This window comes from Ostrea edulis, chromosome 6 (assembly GCF_947568905.1).
Source record: "Ostrea edulis chromosome 6, xbOstEdul1.1, whole genome shotgun sequence".
Taxonomy (NCBI): Eukaryota; Metazoa; Mollusca; class Bivalvia; order Ostreida; family Ostreidae; genus Ostrea; species Ostrea edulis.
The window spans coordinates 18,290,224-18,309,051 of record NC_079169.1 but is presented as its reverse complement, the minus strand read 5'-3'; the positions used below and the strand labels follow the sequence as shown (position 1 = coordinate 18,309,051).

The 18,828-nt window shown below is 36.4% G+C and overlaps 1 protein-coding gene across 1 annotated transcript; it reads right to left on the bottom strand.

Moving 5' to 3' along the window:
• Window positions 1-2,406: 2,406 nt before the first annotated feature.
• LOC125645802 (uncharacterized) lies at window positions 2,407-18,764 on the bottom strand. The gene is made up of 5 exons (XM_048871640.2): window positions 15,953-18,764; window positions 15,656-15,809; window positions 12,595-12,719; window positions 9,581-9,869; window positions 2,407-7,490 (listed from the first exon to the last, which is right to left on the bottom strand). Exons 1-5 carry the CDS (start codon window positions 18,585-18,587, stop codon window positions 6,419-6,421), a joined length of 4,275 nt encoding a protein of 1,424 aa, XP_048727597.2. The 5' UTR covers window positions 18,588-18,764; the 3' UTR covers window positions 2,407-6,418.
• Between the last annotated feature and the right edge of the window lie 64 nt (window positions 18,765-18,828).

Here is an 18,828-nt window from a genome sequence, read left to right as displayed (position 1 = left end):
CTTGTATGGATCAGAATCACGGAGGACAACTGTTACAACAACAAACAGGATCCAGACATTCATGAACACATGTCCGAGACGAATCCTCCAGGTCAGATGTCTGAGACGAATCCTCCAGGTCAGATGGCCTGACAAAATCAGCAACAGAGAACAAACCAAGTCCCAGTCAAAAAGGAGGTATTAAAGTGAAGATGGAAGTGGATAGGGCACACTCGACACAGGCCACATACCAACATCACAAGGTAAGCACTATCCTGGAACCCCCAAGGAGAGCACGCCAAGAAACACCAGGTGGAGACTGACATCAAAACAATAGGAAAAACATTAAAAGAACTGGAACAAACTGCGCAGGAGAGAGGGGCCTGTGGAAATCTTGTGGGTGGCCTAGCTATGCCCCAAAAGGGGTAGTAGGCATGCGTAAGCAAGTATAAAACACAATATCCCATGATTCGAAAAAAAAATATAAACATCTTTATCACAAGAACAATTTTCCTAATATATGCATCTAATGTAGACCTTGAAAACAAATCATGGTCCCATCCTGAATAATTAAAAAAAAAAACCCAATGAATCCACACAACACGAGGATGCCTGAACATCACAGCGATTTTTTTCCTTATATAACTGGTACCGATAAACGGTACCATTCCCAATGCCAAAAACCATTGATTTTCCCCAATTTTGAGACTAAAAATTCCCAATTTACTTGCTGAAAAATAGACCGCGACATCGTAATTTACTTAGTCTAAAACGTTGTACAAGTTAACTACTATGTTCACTTCCAGTGTTAAATCGAAAGTACAGATCATGGCAGTGCGCGTGTTTTGTAGAGCTACGACGATTCTAAAATGAAGCTACGACGATTCCTTATGTATCACAACAGCAAATATTACCGTAAAAAGGTTTACAAAGGGATGACTACTTCTTGTTGTGTTCTCTTTTTTCTTTTCTTTTAGTTGAAATTATTTGCCGATACATTGGTATAAAATTCCCAATTTGTTCGATTTTGACGCTATTTTTCCCCAATTGAACAGGTTGGGAACACTTCCCCCATAGCGAGATATTCTCACTAAAACGCGATTATCCCTATTTAGCGAGAAATAAACATTACCATAATCAGGAGTTTTGGCGTCTTTATTGAAAATAATGGCAAATCCCGTGCAACGTTGAATAAGTGCGACACGCGCTCAACATGATGCGAATTGTTTCTATGAAATTGACAACATAGTAATGAAATTGCATATCAAAGTTGATGCGTAAGAGGGAAGCAGTCTGAAATCCAATACACATCGTGAGTGTTTTTGTTTTGATTCGTATATTTGCAGAAGTATCAAACATTTTAGCACTTTTTCTTCTTTTCACGTGAATCACGAAAAGATGTACTCCGCGGGTGTTTTTCTCTGTTGTACGCGATATATTTATTCTCGCTAGAGAGGGATAATCGCGTTTTAGCGAGAATATCTCGCTATAGGGGAAGTGTTCCCAACCTGTTGAATGGGTACCAGTACCAGTGGGTAGGAAAAAATCGCTGCATCACTTTGGCAAATCTAACCCTTACCATTTTGATTTTTACAGAATTTTCCTGTATATGTGCTTATGTAAAACTTCACCTCTATTGACCCTCGATCCAAAGGTCATACTGTCAACACAGTTTACAGCTGCACTTCAAAAAAACGCATGCAAACCAAGTCCCAGTGTTCCTACCTTCACCATTATTATCAATAAGGCAAATGGCACTTTTGTGGTATATGTACTGCATAGAAAAAGACGTTCAAGAATTAGATTTAAGATTCTTGATCATATTTTAAAAACTCTCTTTGTAAATCTTGTACATGTACAATTAATGGGTCCATCATTAACACAATTGTAAATCTTGTACATGTACAATTGATGGGTCCATCATTAACACATTGTAAATCTTGTACACGTACAATTGATGGGTCCATCATTAACACATTGTAAATCTTGTACACGTACAATTGATGGGTCCATCATTAACACATGCATTCCTTTTTAAGTAAACAGGGTCTACATTTTTGACATTAGATCTTAGGAATGTACAATTCACAATGAATTAATTGATTGTTTTGGTGTTTTCCGCCACAGGTAACAATTTTTCAGTTATCTGGTGGTGCCCAGTTTTTATTGGTGGAAGAGAGAACCCAGATACAATGTACCTGGGAAGAGACCACCGACCTTCCGAAAGTAAACTGGGAAACTTTCTCACTTACCAGCGTGAGCTGGGTTCGAACCCACGCCGAGCAGAAGTGAGAGGCTGTTTGAATTTGAGTGCAATGCTCTAACCACTCAGCCACGGAGGCTTTTACAATGAACACCTATTCCTAATTCAATTCTAATTGTCATAAACAAAAATTACCTTGCCATACAGAATTCAACAAATGAAAATTTAAAGCAGTTTTTTTTTTATTTCAGCGATTCAACAACAAAAATAAAACATCGTGTTTACAATAAAACTTGAAAATTCATCAAAACAATTTCTTTTTACAATGCAACTTATGCAAAACATCCATACCAATATAACAAGATATGTCCACGTACTATAAGGACCAAAGATACCCCCACAAATTATCATAGAATTTGCAATTTGTATTTTCCTATGAAATTTACAAATCTTTACTTGAAAATGAAAAAAATTACCCAAAACTTAGAATTCTTCATCAAAATATTCTAAGTAATGATTAATTTACATTGTTGTTTGCTCAAATACATCCGTCAAAAAAAAGTATATGCGTCCAAATTATTGGGTATCCTACGACCTACATTAAAAGGGAACACTAGAATGGTAAATTTTAAAATTAGTAACTAGTAAGCTTGCTGAAAGTGCATGAAATGGATTCATCACCTGAAAACAGTTCATCTTAAAAGTTTTTTAAGCACTCATGTTTTCTAAGATGTATAATTATAGATCCCTGCATGAACCTCTAAATGACCATGCATACTTCACATGTCCTTAAGGCAATCCTATCATTTCTATTTTACACAATGAACCTTTTTAGGGACTCCATCACACCCAACCAGGAGTCATAATTTTAACCATCTGATTCATTCTGCACTACCAGAGGATCGATGTTTCTTGAGAAGGTTCTTCTCATACACTTCTATTTAAGACTTTACACTCCTAGTATGGCCCCATCCTGACCTAAAGGGGGTGGGGTGGGGGTCATACATGTAGCTTAACCCAACTTGAATCAACTCCCTATTTCATGTGCAATATGGGTTTCTGGTTCTGTACTGATTTTTATTTTAAATAGTCCATCCTTTTTGCCTATCGTCTCCCATCCATGGAAACATGTATGGCCCTTCATTTATATATAAAAAAATAACCACCATAAAATACTTTATGCCAATTTTAAGTTTGATTAAAAATGGTAAAGTGGGTCTGATTAGAAAGTCTAAAATGTAAAAATTCGATGAATTTTAACTCAACCTAAATGACAAAATTTAACTGGCTCAGGTAAACCAAAATTGTTTTATCAAGGTGAAGGTCATATAATGTTTAATCAGTGTTCATTTCATGAATATTTATCTATATTCACAAACAAAAAAGTAAAAAATAAAACTGCTGCAAAAATGATGGTATTGTATAGCACGGGTCTTCTGCTACAATGTAGTAGTTCATGAGGAATATGTTTCAATAAAAGACATGATAAATTCCACCCCCTGTGAATTCTTGAATATCTTGACTTCAATCTCAGTAAGAGCCTCCCTTACAACTTATAACTATATACACCCGGTCTGTTTGGTAGATGTATAAGGATATTTTATTTTTGAAGATTTAATGCATTTTCACCAGATAAAGCTATTACTCACTGGCCAAGAACTCTGAACACATGACCTAGGACTGTTACTCCTCTCTGAACACATGACCTAGGACTGTTACCCCTGCATGAATTGTATAACTTCCGTATAAGCTAACTATACTCGGCATCTACATGTATCTAGTCCTTCGGAGAGTTCTCCAGGAGAAGTGAAGATTTTATATCACCCAAAGACAGGAGTGTTAAAGATAACATTCAATCTATTGTTTAAGTTAAATGTCTTTTATGCACAATGAACAAGATTAATCGAAAATAAATTGTTATACTGTAACAGGTCACAGAAATACAGTAACTCAGGTGACCTAAAAACCTTCAGTAGCAGCTGATCTCAATAAGGTAACCTGATTATTTTCACAAGTACACATGAACTATCAAGTCTAAATGTCATTGAATCATTCAAATTTTACCTTACTTACATGTTTTTAACAAAAATCGATGTAATCATTAAATTCCTTGACATGAGTCAGGTTTTGCATAATTAGATAGACATGTGAAATCCACGCATCAATTACATGTACGTCTGCATAATCTATGTCAAACCAGTGGCTGGATGTCTGCCACATCTACATGACATCGTACACCAAACACAAATGTTACACAATTCAACCCTAGCAGGGTGTCAAGCCACTTTTGGTCTAAAAAATATAGGATTATAGGAATTTTTTTTGCAGTTTATAGGGCAAATATAGGGATGTTTACAGTTGATTTATAAGAATAAATAGACTTTTTATTAAAGAATTTGTATAAAAGTTTTATTGTTTCTGCATAAAAATCTAGCAAGCATGGTATCTTACTGGAGAAGAAATAACATTAAACATAAAGACAAAATCCTTTCAGATGTACAGTTTTCCATCCAATAGACAGTTCTTATACAATCATCATAGTTATTCTCTTCATAACAATCTAATTAACTATCAATCTAGCATCAGTTCCTGATTTTTTTTTAGGGGGGGGGTCTTTCTTCTTTTTCTTTTTTATCATTTTTGAAAATAAGACTGTCACTTCTTTTTGGATATACATGTATAGGCCTTTATAGGGATTTTAATGACTTATAAGGAAAATATAGGAACCTTCAAGTTTATAGGAAAATATAGGAATAAATACGGACTTGACATCCTGCCTTAGTAAATTTTACTTCTCTACATGCATACAATTAAATTCTCCTTGATGTATGTTAAACAAGCTTTAACTATGATAGTACAAAGCTGCAATACTATCCTTTGAATTTTACTTATATAAAGACCAAATACATGTAACACAACTTCAAATCTCCATTTCTATACCTCAGAAGTTAAACTGTATAGACAAACAGACAGACAAAAAACAAGATGCCACTGATCTTGGATTTCAGGGGCATAAAACTTGAAGTGCACCTTGGCAGGAATGGTGTAAGACACAGGTGAAGCAGTGATACCTGACCCCATCAATCATGCAAGTGTGCTTTGGGTAGAGCTGACATATTTTCATTTTAGTTTAATTTCCTTAAGAATATATATACAGCATCCCTAATTGTGATTGTTTTTAAATCATCATAAAAAACAAAGATTTATTTTTAACAATTATTTGGAGTGGAAGCTAGGGCAGACTTGAAATTCTAGATAAAAGAGGAACTCGGTCCCAATATGCATTCACCTGCATTAAATATTAAAAATTGCAATCCACAAAAATTAATTTAAATCATTTCACAAGAAGATAATAATCTAAACTAACTTCATTTAGACCACCAACCAACATCTGATAGGATTGTAATATATTGTGTTGCTCAATGTCTGTGATTTTATCAAATCTGGAGTGCATGCTCGTACTGGGACAGTACTTCATACAGCAAGTTTACACAAAAAAAACAACATTTGAAATCAAATAATGAAAATTTTGTCCATATAACGGTATCTAGTTTCTTTTTCTTCATACAAAGATTTATACACCTTAAGATGACAACAGTTACGTGCATAGAAATTGATATTTTTGTCGTGGAACAGAACTACATGTATCATTACTAGCCACGCCTACCGAATCCGTGGGAGTACCTACTCTACCCGAGACAGTAAGCGTGACTAGTGACATGGAAGAGAACAGGTGATATATTACATATATTCCACAAGCTTCTGCAATCTTCTCAGTATCAATGGTTTCCTTAACCTTTACAAGAGTACTCGGAAGTAAAGAATTAAAAAAGTATAATTTGAAATGTTACAATATATTAATGAAACCTTATCCAGGGCAACAGAAAATGATTTAAAAGATCAGACGGGACAATTATGGCATGCCATACTCAATTGTGACATGACATATAATGGGAAATTTTATGATCAGAACTCAAAAGTGGTTCCTATTAGAGATGAAAATTATAAGACTCTTTTTACAATGGTGTGCCCACCTTAAATGAAGGTAGTTCCAAATGAAGAAAAATACTAATAGATCTTCATTTGGAACAATTAATTTCGTAATCTTTACCACAGCTAGGAGTTAATATAATCATGGCATTTCTATTTGTTGGTCAAAACTAGACAAGATTTGAGAAAACTTCAACAGAGATTTCATTTTCTTTAGCAGAAAAATGAACACAGAAGAAGACCGCTTTAGTGTTCTTTTGCCTCTTGTTTATTTTGACTGTCAAACAGAAAGTTGGCTGCCTTGATCATATTATCTTCTTTTTTCATCAACTCTGACAATTTATCTTCTTCAGTCTTATCGTTGCATAGAACCACAAACTTGCTGTTTTCTTTCCGTGCCCGGCCCCTCATCTGCACCAAGGCTGTAACACTGGACGGCAGATTCATGGTTATTACCAGCTCACACTCGGGGATGTCTATGCCTTCTTCTGCGACAGAAGTCGCTATAACTATGTGGTACTTGTGATTTTTTATATCCCGCAATATTTTTTTTTGCTGCGACACGTCCATCCCTTTCCCATCTCCTGACCCTCCACCATGACCAACTAAGTGGGTCACTTTCAGGTGCTTCTCTAATATTTCCTTCTGTGTTTGCAATATTGCACTAATTTTATTTGCTGAGCTTCTCTCTTTTACAAGGACTAGGACCATTGGGTGTGTTTGGGACCAGTCAATGTACACTGGGTTCAGCAATGCCTTCATCAGTTGTACAATTCTGGAAGAAAGCTGACTTTCAGGGTCAATCATTAATCCAGGTAGGCTAGACTGCACCATCTCTTGTACAATTTCAATCTCAGATAAAAGATTATCAGGTTTAAGATTAATGCTCTTGGCATAATCAAAGTTGCCATGAGGTGAACGTGCCATGAGTTCATCCAACTCCTCAACTGCTGTTTTCACACCCGTCTCAAATAAAGTGTTCAGAGCAACGCAGATGTTCCAGGTATGTGCAACAAGGTTTCTGTGCTGAATTTTACCAGCAGCTGATTGGTCATTTGGTTTGGCATCATTGAGAGTGACCTCCAGGCTATTCAGGATATCCCCATGTAACTCTTTTGCGCACATACTTTTCTTATCATCAGAAATATGACTACCCTGGGTGGGTACTATGCCTAAATCCAATTGTTCTGGAATGTTTGTTTCCGCTGAGAGTCTTAAGTAACAGGTTAGTAGGTACAGTTGTAGTTCTTTCTGGAACTTTTGCTCTTTGATGCTCATTGGCGTGTAGTTGACAATGAGTTCTGCACTTGACTGGTATCTGAAAAGACCCATACATTTCGATAATTAAGATAATGTATAATATTTACAATCCTAAGAAAATCAACATGAGACCCACAGGCCTTATCAGTCACCCGAAGTATCAACAGCTCCAAGTCACCTGAGGTATCAACAGTCCCAAGTCACCCTAGGCATCAATAGCCCCGAGTTACCCGAGGTATCAACAGCCCAAAGTCACCCTAGGTATCAACAGCCCAAAGTCACCCTAGGTATCAACAGCCCCAAGTCACCCTAGGTATCAATAGCCCCAAGTCACCCGAGGTGTCAACAGCCCCAAGTCACCGAAGGTATCAACAACCCCAAGTCACCGAAGGTATCAACAACCCCAAGTCACCGAAGGTATCAACAGCCCTGAGTTACCTGAGGTATCAACAGCCCCAAGTCACCCGAGGTATCAACAACCCCAAGTCACCCAAGGTATCAACAGCCAAGTCACCCTAGGTATCAACCCCAAGTCACCCTAGGTATGAACAGCCCCGAGTTACCTGAGGTATGAACAGCCCTGAGTCACCGAGGTATCAACAGCCCCAAGTCACCCGAGGTATCAACAGCCCCAAGTCACCCGAGGTATCAACAGCCAAGTCACCCTAGGTATCAACAGCCAAGTCACCCTAGGTATCAACAGCCAAGTCACCCTAGGTATCAACAGCCCCTAGGGCTATCAAATCTAGAAAAAAAATCCTGATCTGAATATCTAAGCTAAATTCTAATCTTCAGCAACAGTATAAACAAGATATGTTCTTAAAACTTAAATACCCAAGAAAGTGCCTATACTGATGAAAGACTTTTTGGACCCATCCTAAAGTCAAAATCCTGGGGTTGCAAAATTCACAATTTTGGTCCATTCTTTCCTATTTTTCCAAATATGCATTTAGTTTATATACTGTATCAGCAAACTTAAAGAAGTCTTTCACATCATAAAGACTATAATCACTATGATAATTTTGGTCCCACCCTGGAACCAAACCCCTTGCCCCATGGGATCAAGAAATTCACAATTTTAGTAGAGGACTACTCCTTCTAAACATCTATTTAGCTTCGATTTCGTATCAATAGCATTAAAGATGTTTTTTTAAACGATTTCCACTATGTATACTAAGTTTGGCCCGGCCCTGTAGGCCAAATCTCTATCCAGAAGATCATGAAATTCGTAATTTTGGTAGAGGCTTTCCTGCTCTAAATCAGTATGCATTTAATTTTTCTTACAGATATGCAGTAGTAGAGAAGATTTTCAAAATGAGCTAATTTTTGGCAGTTTTTGTCCCATCTTTAAGGCCCAAGAGGTGCAAGAGTCCTGAAATTTACAATTTCAGTCACCCTTGTCCTAAAGATGCTTTGGAAAGAATTAAAATGTTTAATTGTTAACACATTTAATCAATGACCCATCCTGATACCAAAACCCCTACCCTTGGGATCATGAAAATGAAAGTTACAATAATTATTATGTTAAAGGGCTACTGTCCATTCTAAATATCCATTTAGTTTCAATTTAGTATCAATAGCATTAAAGAAGATTTACAAAAAATATGTTTTACACATATACCTATATACCAAGTGTGCTCCCCCTTCCCCCCCGAGTCAAAAACCTCCATTTTTATATTACCACAACCCATACCCCTGGGATCAACAAATTAACAATTTTGGTAAAGAACTATACCTGTTTTTTCTAAATATCCATTTGGTTTCAATTTAGTATCAATAGTACTAAAGAAGATGTTATTTAAGTGTTTTACACATAAACACTATATAGTTTATGTGTTATGGCCCTGCTCTAGGGTTAGAACCCCTACCTTGGGATCATGAAATTTACAATTTTGGTAGAGACCTTCCTGCTCTACATCACCATGCATTTAGTTTTTCTTAAATATGTGTGATTCTTGAGAAGAAGATTTTTTAAAATTGGTCAATTTTGGGCAGTTTCTGAAAGAACAATGGAATAAAATAGTTTGGATCAGTGGGACTTTCTCAGACTTTGTCGGGTGAGGGGAAACAAACAATATTTTAATTTTAATTTAATCCTTTTGATAACTTTCACAATACATGGGCGTATGTACAGCGTAGCCCAGTTACCTTTCCAGCTCAGCTTTATGTTCCTTGGTGACAGCAATTTTGGCTCCACCCATACTCTGCATCAAATTGTTTAGCATGTTCAATGTCATGGGAAATGTCTTTTTGCCAGCAGGGGAAGCTGTTAGCCCTAGAATTTTGGGCCTCTCCTGTACGTCCATCTTTAAATGGTATTGCTCTAGTTGTTTGTTGAATGGGTGACTCTTTATGCAATGGTGTGCCTCATCAAACACAACAATACACAGATCTTCCCATCGCAGAACGTTCTTCATGATCAGCTGATCACAGTAAGCTAAAATCAGAAAATATAAATATATGTTACTTGATCAGAAGGAAGAATTAACTGAGAAATTATTGTAATTCACTTTATTTGCAAGACTTCATCATTGCATAAATTTGTAAAGTTGCCTTGACATGACAAAAAGAATCTCGTGAATAATTTTGTCTATAAATGTAATTATTATGATGCTCGGTAATACCGACTAAATATACGTATTAATTAAAAATAGCTTTTTAGTAATGTTCATAAATCTCCCGAAAGGGTGACGCTGTTCACAACTGTGAATTAGAACTTCACCTCTATGAAAAATTGTACCCCGATGATGATCCACTGATTTAATGGTCTACGAATGAAAACCGCTTTCCTTTCTTGGTATTCTTAGCTTATACGTTTTTGTCCGTGCCTTCAGAGATATTTTTTTCATTGGCTGGACAATTGGTGACAAAACTTAGAAATAGGCTCGCGTCCAATATTGTCAACCAAATTATTTTTTTTTACAAAAATAATGAAACCGTACATTGTACATACTGTACATTGACAAGACCTTACAGATATGTTATTAACTTGTTTCTTTTTATGTCAAAGTACATAGGTGATAGATTAATTATTGTTTATCTACTTCTCTATGGTGATTAAGTGAGAACTAGGCCCTAGGTGATAGATTAATTATTGTTTATCTACTTCTCTGTGGGGATTCCTAGGTGATAGATTAATTATTGTTTATCTACTTCTCTGTGGTGATTCAGTAGAACTAGGCCCTAGGTGATAGATTAATTACGAGTGTATAGTGTATTTGTATAATACACACTCTCAAAGTTGGGCTAATTTCCTTGAAAAAAATACTGGACCCACCCCCCCAAATTTTCTCAGAAATAAAGCACTTTATTTCACATTTAAAAAAGATAAAGAAATGAAATAAAAATTCATAAGAATGAAGAGTATATTAAAATGAATTTCTGCTTTATATTGCATGTTGATGTACTTTTCATGCTAGCATACTTGAATATGAACATGAAAAATATTGTATCACATTGTTAAGCTACATGGGCAATTACATTAATTTGTAATACGATGTCTTTAATTCAATGCAACAAATTTCTAAACGGCTATCCAGATAAACAGTCAATATCCCGTTAACTTGGCTATCCGTGAGCGCTAAGGTGTGACTAATGACTTGTGTACACTTGTACTCAGTCAGGGTTTTTTAATCCAAGTACTCGACATCACTCAACATCACGACTAAAACCTCTAAGTATTTAGCTAGGCTATCTGTGTAAAATTGACATCCCTAGAATTATGATAGGTTTGCATATAAAGTAATAGGGATTAGTTTTGTATAAAATGTAATAAGATCTATACGATTATAATCTACCGATTATAAAGTCTCCCAAACAAAGTACTGGCTGTATAATTGTGGCTTTTTCTGAGTACTACTATTTTCCTCCCTTGACAAAATCCATGCAAATTTTAACTTTTCAAAAAATCACCTTTTTTCCTTCAGTAAAACTGGTGTCACTTGACTTTGATCCTTTTATCATTTCTGAAGATTCCATGTCTCTATCACACTTATACCAGACTTATGTTTAAGGTCGCTGGGGTAACTTGACCTCGATACCAATTTCTAGATTCCCTCATCCTTTCACTATTTCTGAAGATTCCATTTCTTTATCAGACCTAAATGACTCTAGTGACCTTGACCTTTTCCACACAAAATTAACAATGGACAACTGCATGCCGTTCTGCATCTTGGGTAAACACTGTTTAAGTTGACTAAATGAAGCAGACGCCTAAGTCCCCTTTCTCTTAAAGATATATGAACACAATGAACACATTTATCATTGTCCCAATCCTAGTCCCTACACAAGGATGTGTGACTGAGACATTCGATCAGGTGAGCTAAGTAATCCTACACAAGGATGTGTGACTGAGACATTAGAGCTAAGTAACCCTACACAAGGATGTGTGACTGAGACATTAGACCAGGCGAGCTAAGTAACCCTACACAAGGATGTGTGACTGAGACATTAGATCAGGCGAGCTAAGTAACCCTACACAAGGATGTGTGACTGAGACATTAGATCAGGCGAGCTAAGTAACCCTACACAAAGATGTGTGACTGAGACATTAGAGCTAAGTAACCCTACACAAGGATGTGTGACTGAGACATTAGACCAGGCGAGCTAAGTAACCCATAACTTCAACATTCTTCATGAAATGTATTGCCTATTTCAAAAGCAAACTTTTGACCCATTTCAATATTTCAAACCAAAGTATAAATTCATTTAAAAGGAAACGGATATCTCAAGCAATTTGCCATGATTCTTACATTTCAAAATGATTAAGACTAAGAATTATAAATTGTAAAATTGAGAAGTACAGTTAATGTCTGTCTTTGAATCCCTTGCATTAGAAATGTTATATTAGATATCTGATAAATCATGGTTTTAGCCTGACTGCACGTCCCGTGTAATCGAAACCAAATGAGTATTACCTAAATTGATGTGCTCATTATTTCATTACCTGATATTCTGAATGAATAATGTATAATAAATCCTGCCCTGTTGGTTCTACCTTACAAATGTATAAACTTTAACCTAGATTCACTAGAAAAACAAAATTCTTCTAAAAATGCTCTTTTTTCATAATTTTAATCTTAGGATACAATAAAAAGAAATAAATCGACCAAATTCTTTCTTTGATACAGGGTAATTCCATGATTTCCAAACGTTCCACTCACCTGCCGTGACAACGATGAGATCATGTTGCCAGATAGGGACACCGTCTGTGGATTGCTGACCCCCACAGAGGGCTGCTATTTTTAACTTTCTATCCACTAGACTGGAAGGATCATCTGGGTTAAACCTGTGATTATCAAACTCAAATTATAATAAAGATAAAAACAAATTATGTATAATTATAATGTAATTATCAAACACACATCATAATAAAGATTACAACAAATTATGTACAATCATAATGGATTTTTTACAATTCTCCAGGGTTGTCACTGGGAATTTTTTCAAGTTGATCGAGTCTTGAACTCATGATTTATAAGCAGCTTAAATGAGTCCATGGAAATTCTATGAGTCCCCCTTTCTGTATAAATCAATTTACTGTGACAGACTAGGAAGGGAAAAGTTATGGGAGTTGCAATCTCTCCCCCTTTTTGGCTGAACTTTTGCAACAAAAATGGTCTTTTATTTTGCCAGCTTGGATCGATTCTCTTTAACCCACCCACCTACCCCTTTATGGACAAAAAAGATAGAAACTTTAGAAGCACCACCTATCTTTCAAAGTTTTCTGGATTGATGATAGCCTGTTTTACGAATAAAGTAAACACAGTAAGACTGTTTGTTTCCAGTTTTAATGTTTAAAATGCTTAAATAAGATAGTTCCAATGGTCAGCAAAAATTTTGATGTCAGTTGTCGAGATACACGGGATATTTCTTTGTTATGTTTTTGTTTACATCTAGGTTAAATGTACTATTAAATCAAAGTTTTGATTAAAACAGAATTTTTCATATTACAAGTCAATTCCGAACACACTTAAATAGTTTCTAGTGTTTGGAACATCTCATTTTGTTTTTTAAAAACATGCTATTTTCTATTACACATTATGCAAACAAAAACACGACACATGCCTTGTTTACATAACCAAGAACTGTGAGTGCTGTATCTTACTTGTAATTCAACAACTGATATTCAAATCTTAGTTGACCATTAAAAATGAGTAAACAATAAAATTGGAAAATTAATTAAATTTGAAAATTTTCAGCCCAAATTGTGTCCATGCCCCTTTAATTTATCCTACATAAGTGAAAGAACAATCTGACATATAAATACATAAATCTGTACTTTAGAAGTCAGTATAAGCCAAGTTCAGAGACACATATGTGATAAATTCTCTAAGTCAATTCATATAACAAACTTAGCGGCAATAATGTAGCCCTATCCAATTTTTTTTTATTCTGACATAAAAAAAAAAAAAAAGAAATTGGAGAGGACTACATTCAAATTATACAGCTGTCTTGAATATAAGTATCTGAGCTATTGCATAATTTTGATCACGATCTAGCTATAATGTCAGAGATGCAGTAATACTGATGACGATTCTTCGTAATTGCTCACTTGGTCCCTGCGTAAACTTGCCTGATCTTTCATCAACACAACAAACCCACAGGAAAACGACATTTCAATTTATTTATAAAAAATGCTTGGGTATTAGCAATCATGGTGATTGAATGGAAGTGTGTCCTGTGTGCCATATTAATTACCACTATACAAACAACTGTTGTAACTTTCCATTCCAACAATATGGCTAACAGAAGATATGTCATTTGTATTTTTTTTTTAAGAAGGCCAAGGAAAAGCACATAAAGTTCATCTCAATTTCAGAGATATAATTATGTGCAAGATTTCATTTACTGATGAAAGACGTTTACCTTCAAAAAGATTGATACAAGATGGCAGCTATTAATTTGATTTGGTAGATTGAAAATTGAGTGTATAACACAGATCTCTCTAAAATTGAGTGTATAACACATATCTCTCTAAAATTGAGTGTATAACACAGATCCCTCTAAAATTGAGTGTATAACACAGATCCCTCTCACTTTTGCATTTTGATATATATCACTAGTTCAGGTAAAGTTCATGCATGAAGTCTAACTAATACCAATTTTATAAAAGTTTTCATAACTATGAGGTCCACAGACCTTATAGGTCACCTGAGTATTAGTTAGAGGTACTACATGTATTAGTCCCAAGAGCTGCAAAATCTCTAAGCCAAATTCCACAGGGGTTAAGCCCATTTTGGGTCTGAACTCTGTGATACCATAAATATATTTATGGTATCACAGAGTTCTGGCCCAAAAATGGGCTTAGTCACTGCGCCAAATTCTAATATTCAGCAGCATCATAAAACAAGATGTGTTCTTAAAACACAAATGTGTTCTTAAAACACAAATGCCCAAAAGTGTCAATACTGATGAAAGAATTGCCTTCCAGATCTTCATTAAAGTGCATTCAGTATCTATGCAATATCAGCACAAGCATCTAAGAAAACGTTAACCAATGTGGCCCTGTTCTTTTTATTACATCGTTATTATGGTAATAGCCCTGTCCTAGAGCCTGACTCAGGCTGACTTAGGGGCAATGAATTTCACAGTTTAGAGTTGAGGGATTTTAATACATCAGAAAAAGGATCCAGATAATCCCAGTTATGGATTTCACAGCATCAGCACGATTAAAGAAGTCTTTCAAATGATAAAGACATTTAATCACTATGACCATTTTGGCCCAACCTTGGTACCCAAACCCCTATCCTTGGGATCATAAAATTTTCATAAACTTAAGGACTTCCTGCTCTTTCTAAATATACATTTGGTTTCAATTTAGTATCAATACCAATAATCAAAAGATGTTATCTAAATGTTTTACATTTAAAAAAAACTATATGTCAAATTTGGTCCCATCCTGGAATAAGAATTCTACCCCGGGGATCATGAAATTTCCCATTTTGTTAGAGGCCTTCCTGCTCTACACGACTGCATTTAGTTTTTCCTTACAGATGTGCAGTTGTGGAAAAGAATATTTTTTAAAATATGGTCAGGGCATGAAGGAGTGCTGAAATTTACAATTCAGATCCCCCTTTTCCCAAAGCTGCTTTATACCAAATTAAAAAGTCTTCAACTGGAAGGGTAGTTATCAAGAGGAAGTTAAAAATGTTCAAATGATGGAGATCAATAGCAATACATGTAGGTCACCTGAGCGACCCCGGTGACCTAAAAACCTCTGACCTTTTATAGAGTCGGTCTCCAATCTGCTTGACAAGATAACGTGACTGCTGGATGACAAGGAGAACTTTGTCCACCAGAAACAGGGCCTGTCTTGTTGGATTCAGTTCTAGCATTGCACTAATGGCCATGCAAGAGATTAGAGTCTTGCCAGTTCCTACCAAACAAAATAACATAAAACTAGACAAACATGTATGTAGAGCTAGGATTCAGTCTTTCATTTCTATAAAAAAAAAATCTGTAACGGGAGATCAAATTTTGAATAACAGTTAAAGTCACATTTTCAAGTGCCATACTAACCTGTGGGAAGAAAGACAACTCTGTCACCCTCCATCGCTCTCCCATACAATTCCCATTGGTATGACCTTGGAGACCAAAGAGTGAGGTCACCGTCTGTCTTCCATTGGTTGTGAACCTCCTTCACAATGGGTCTATGTTTTCTCGGCTCGGCTGCCATGACAGCCACCTTCTGCATGTGTTTCCTTCCCTCCAAATGGTCCTTGTAAGCTTTCTTGGCATTCATTTGACACTGGCATATTTTACAATAATATTTGGGCACTCTCTGCTCGTTTACTGGACCTTCAGTCACCCGGGAAAATGGTGCAGTAGGTGAAGCATTACCATTCACTTCCTGCAATTTTTGAAAGACATCTCTGCTTGTGCATGGAAAAAATTTATTCTCCTCTTCCTGATCGTCTGATTCATCTGAGGAATCCGATGAACCATACAAAGCTACACTCCCACCACCAGATTTTGCGCCCCCTCTTGATTTTGTATTTGATATACGTTTGACTAAATTCGATCCACTGGACCCCGTATTTTGCACTCTTTGTGTGGTAGTGGTTTGTGAAATGTTTTCCGAGCCCACGCAAGGGTTACTTGTCACAACTTTTCTGATATCACCACTTGGAGAATCTCCAAATTTGGATGGACTTCTTTCTAGGGAAATACTATGCATATTTCCTTCTGATCTACCTGTGGTGCAATTTGACTTCTGCATGGACGGTTCCAGATTTAACTTCTGCATGGACGGTTCCAGATTTGACTTCTGCATTGACAGTTCCAGATTTGTGACATTCTGATGAAGAGGAATTGGATTTGAGTTTGCCGAGGACAAATATGATTTTTCACTAGATTTTGAAGCATCAATGTTTTGCGATGATGAGCAGCTTAATGATGAATTCAAATTTCTTTCGTAAGGATATGCACCAGGAGGTCGCGGTCCATCAGAATTAGACATGGAAGGTGTCATGTTCTTTCTTAAAAGATTCTCTTGATCTTTGTTAGCCTTCCTGTAAATCTGTCTGGTGTTTTTCTTTCCTAATTCTAAGTCATTAGTTATCATGTTACTTTCCAGAGGTGGCATTTCAAGACTTGATAGAGAAGAGGACTCGGAGGAGATGTTTATCTTTTCATTTATAAGTTCTTTTTCCAATTCCTTTTCAGAATATTTTTCTTTGAGGTTCTTTTCTTCACTCATATATGTGCCAATATCATCCGACTGAATATCTGGATTTTCAAATCTCACTTCTTTTGGAATCGTATCATCCATGTTGTCTTTCTTCTGATTGGGTGGTTGGTTGGATTCTATTATAATAGAACTTACATTCAGCGAAGGCATTGTCGCCAGAGTTATGTTCTCTGTCTGTGCAAACCAACCTGGTTGATTAGACAGAAATGATGAAGGTCCAGATGCATTAAGGGATGGCCTCACATCATCTCTGAGACCGGCAAAATCAACTCTCGGGTTTACTGGACAGAAACCTGTGTCTTGAACCTGGACCCTAGGTTTTATGGCATCCATTTTGAAATCTGGTGTATTCATGACTTTGATGCTGGTTCCCATTCTGGCTAATTTTTCCTCCTCTGCTATATGCTTTGGACTATTTTTATGGATGTTTAGCTGCTCAATAGAATTCAATTTAACATTACACACTTCACAAATCACCCACTTTGTTTTGTCGCCTGGGGATACTTCAAACGCAGGAATATTTTGATTTGTGATGGGAGGTGAATTGGGATTGTGGGATTGAACAAGAGCCTCTTTTTGGCGATGTTTTACGCTGCTGAAATGTTGAGAAGCACATTCTGGTCCACTAAACGTTTTCTGACAGATTTCACAAGTTAAGGGTAATGATTTTTGGACATCAGCATTTCCTTTTGATTTTGCCTTTTCGTGGTTTTTTCCTGACAAGTGCTGTTCAGCATGAGCCTGTGATGTCAACTCAATTTTACAGATATAGCAGTATCCTCTTCCTCCGGAAAAGTTGTATTCATCACCGTGGACACCAGCAGTATTAGCTTCATTGACTGCTTTTGTTTGGTGTAAGCCCGAGCTTTCAGCAGCTTTAGCTTTAGCATGAGGTTTCCCGTTTAAGTGTTGTTTTGCATGCTGCGGAGATGTCAGTTCAATCTTGCACACATTACAATACCCACGGTTTCCATCAAATGAATATTCCTGGGTTCGGTTATTTTTATTCTGCTGATCAGTACTGTTTTGGGAGCCTTTTGGATTAGAGGCTGATTTGTTCTTCCACACTTGTTTAAGCTGAACATTAGCAGCTAGGTTTTCGCTTGAATAAAATGACAGTTCCGGTGAATCACATCCACGGCCTGTTGATACAAGAAAGGAGCTGGAATTACTCTGTGTCGACTGTATAAGTGCTTGTTTCTTTTTGTGATTTTCACTCGCAAAATGTTGTTCTGCGCTGAATTCGTTATTGAAGTTCTTTCCGCAAGCATTGCATGATGAAACATAGGTTTGCTGACCTCTTGCACCAATGTCACCTGATGGCTGCTGCATGCGGTCATTTTGGAAAGCTTGTTTAGACAAATGAGCTTGACTCTTGAAATGCTGTTGTGCTGGTATGACACCTGCAAACGGCCCTTTCTTGCAGATAATACAGTAAGTCGGATACTCAGCACATGATGCCATTCTTCATGAATTCCGCGACTCATAAACACAAAATTATGTGATGGTGATGATGATATGAAGAAACCCTGAATCAATATTTGTCATGATGTACTTTGTCTTCCACACAACTTTCTCTTTCGATTCCGAATAATACTATTTTAAGAATAAGTAACTCCCAAAATTATTTTTAGAAACCAAGGGGTTTTCCAGTTTGGTAAAAAAAAAAATCCAATTCTTGTTAAATTTTTGGAATATACTGGGT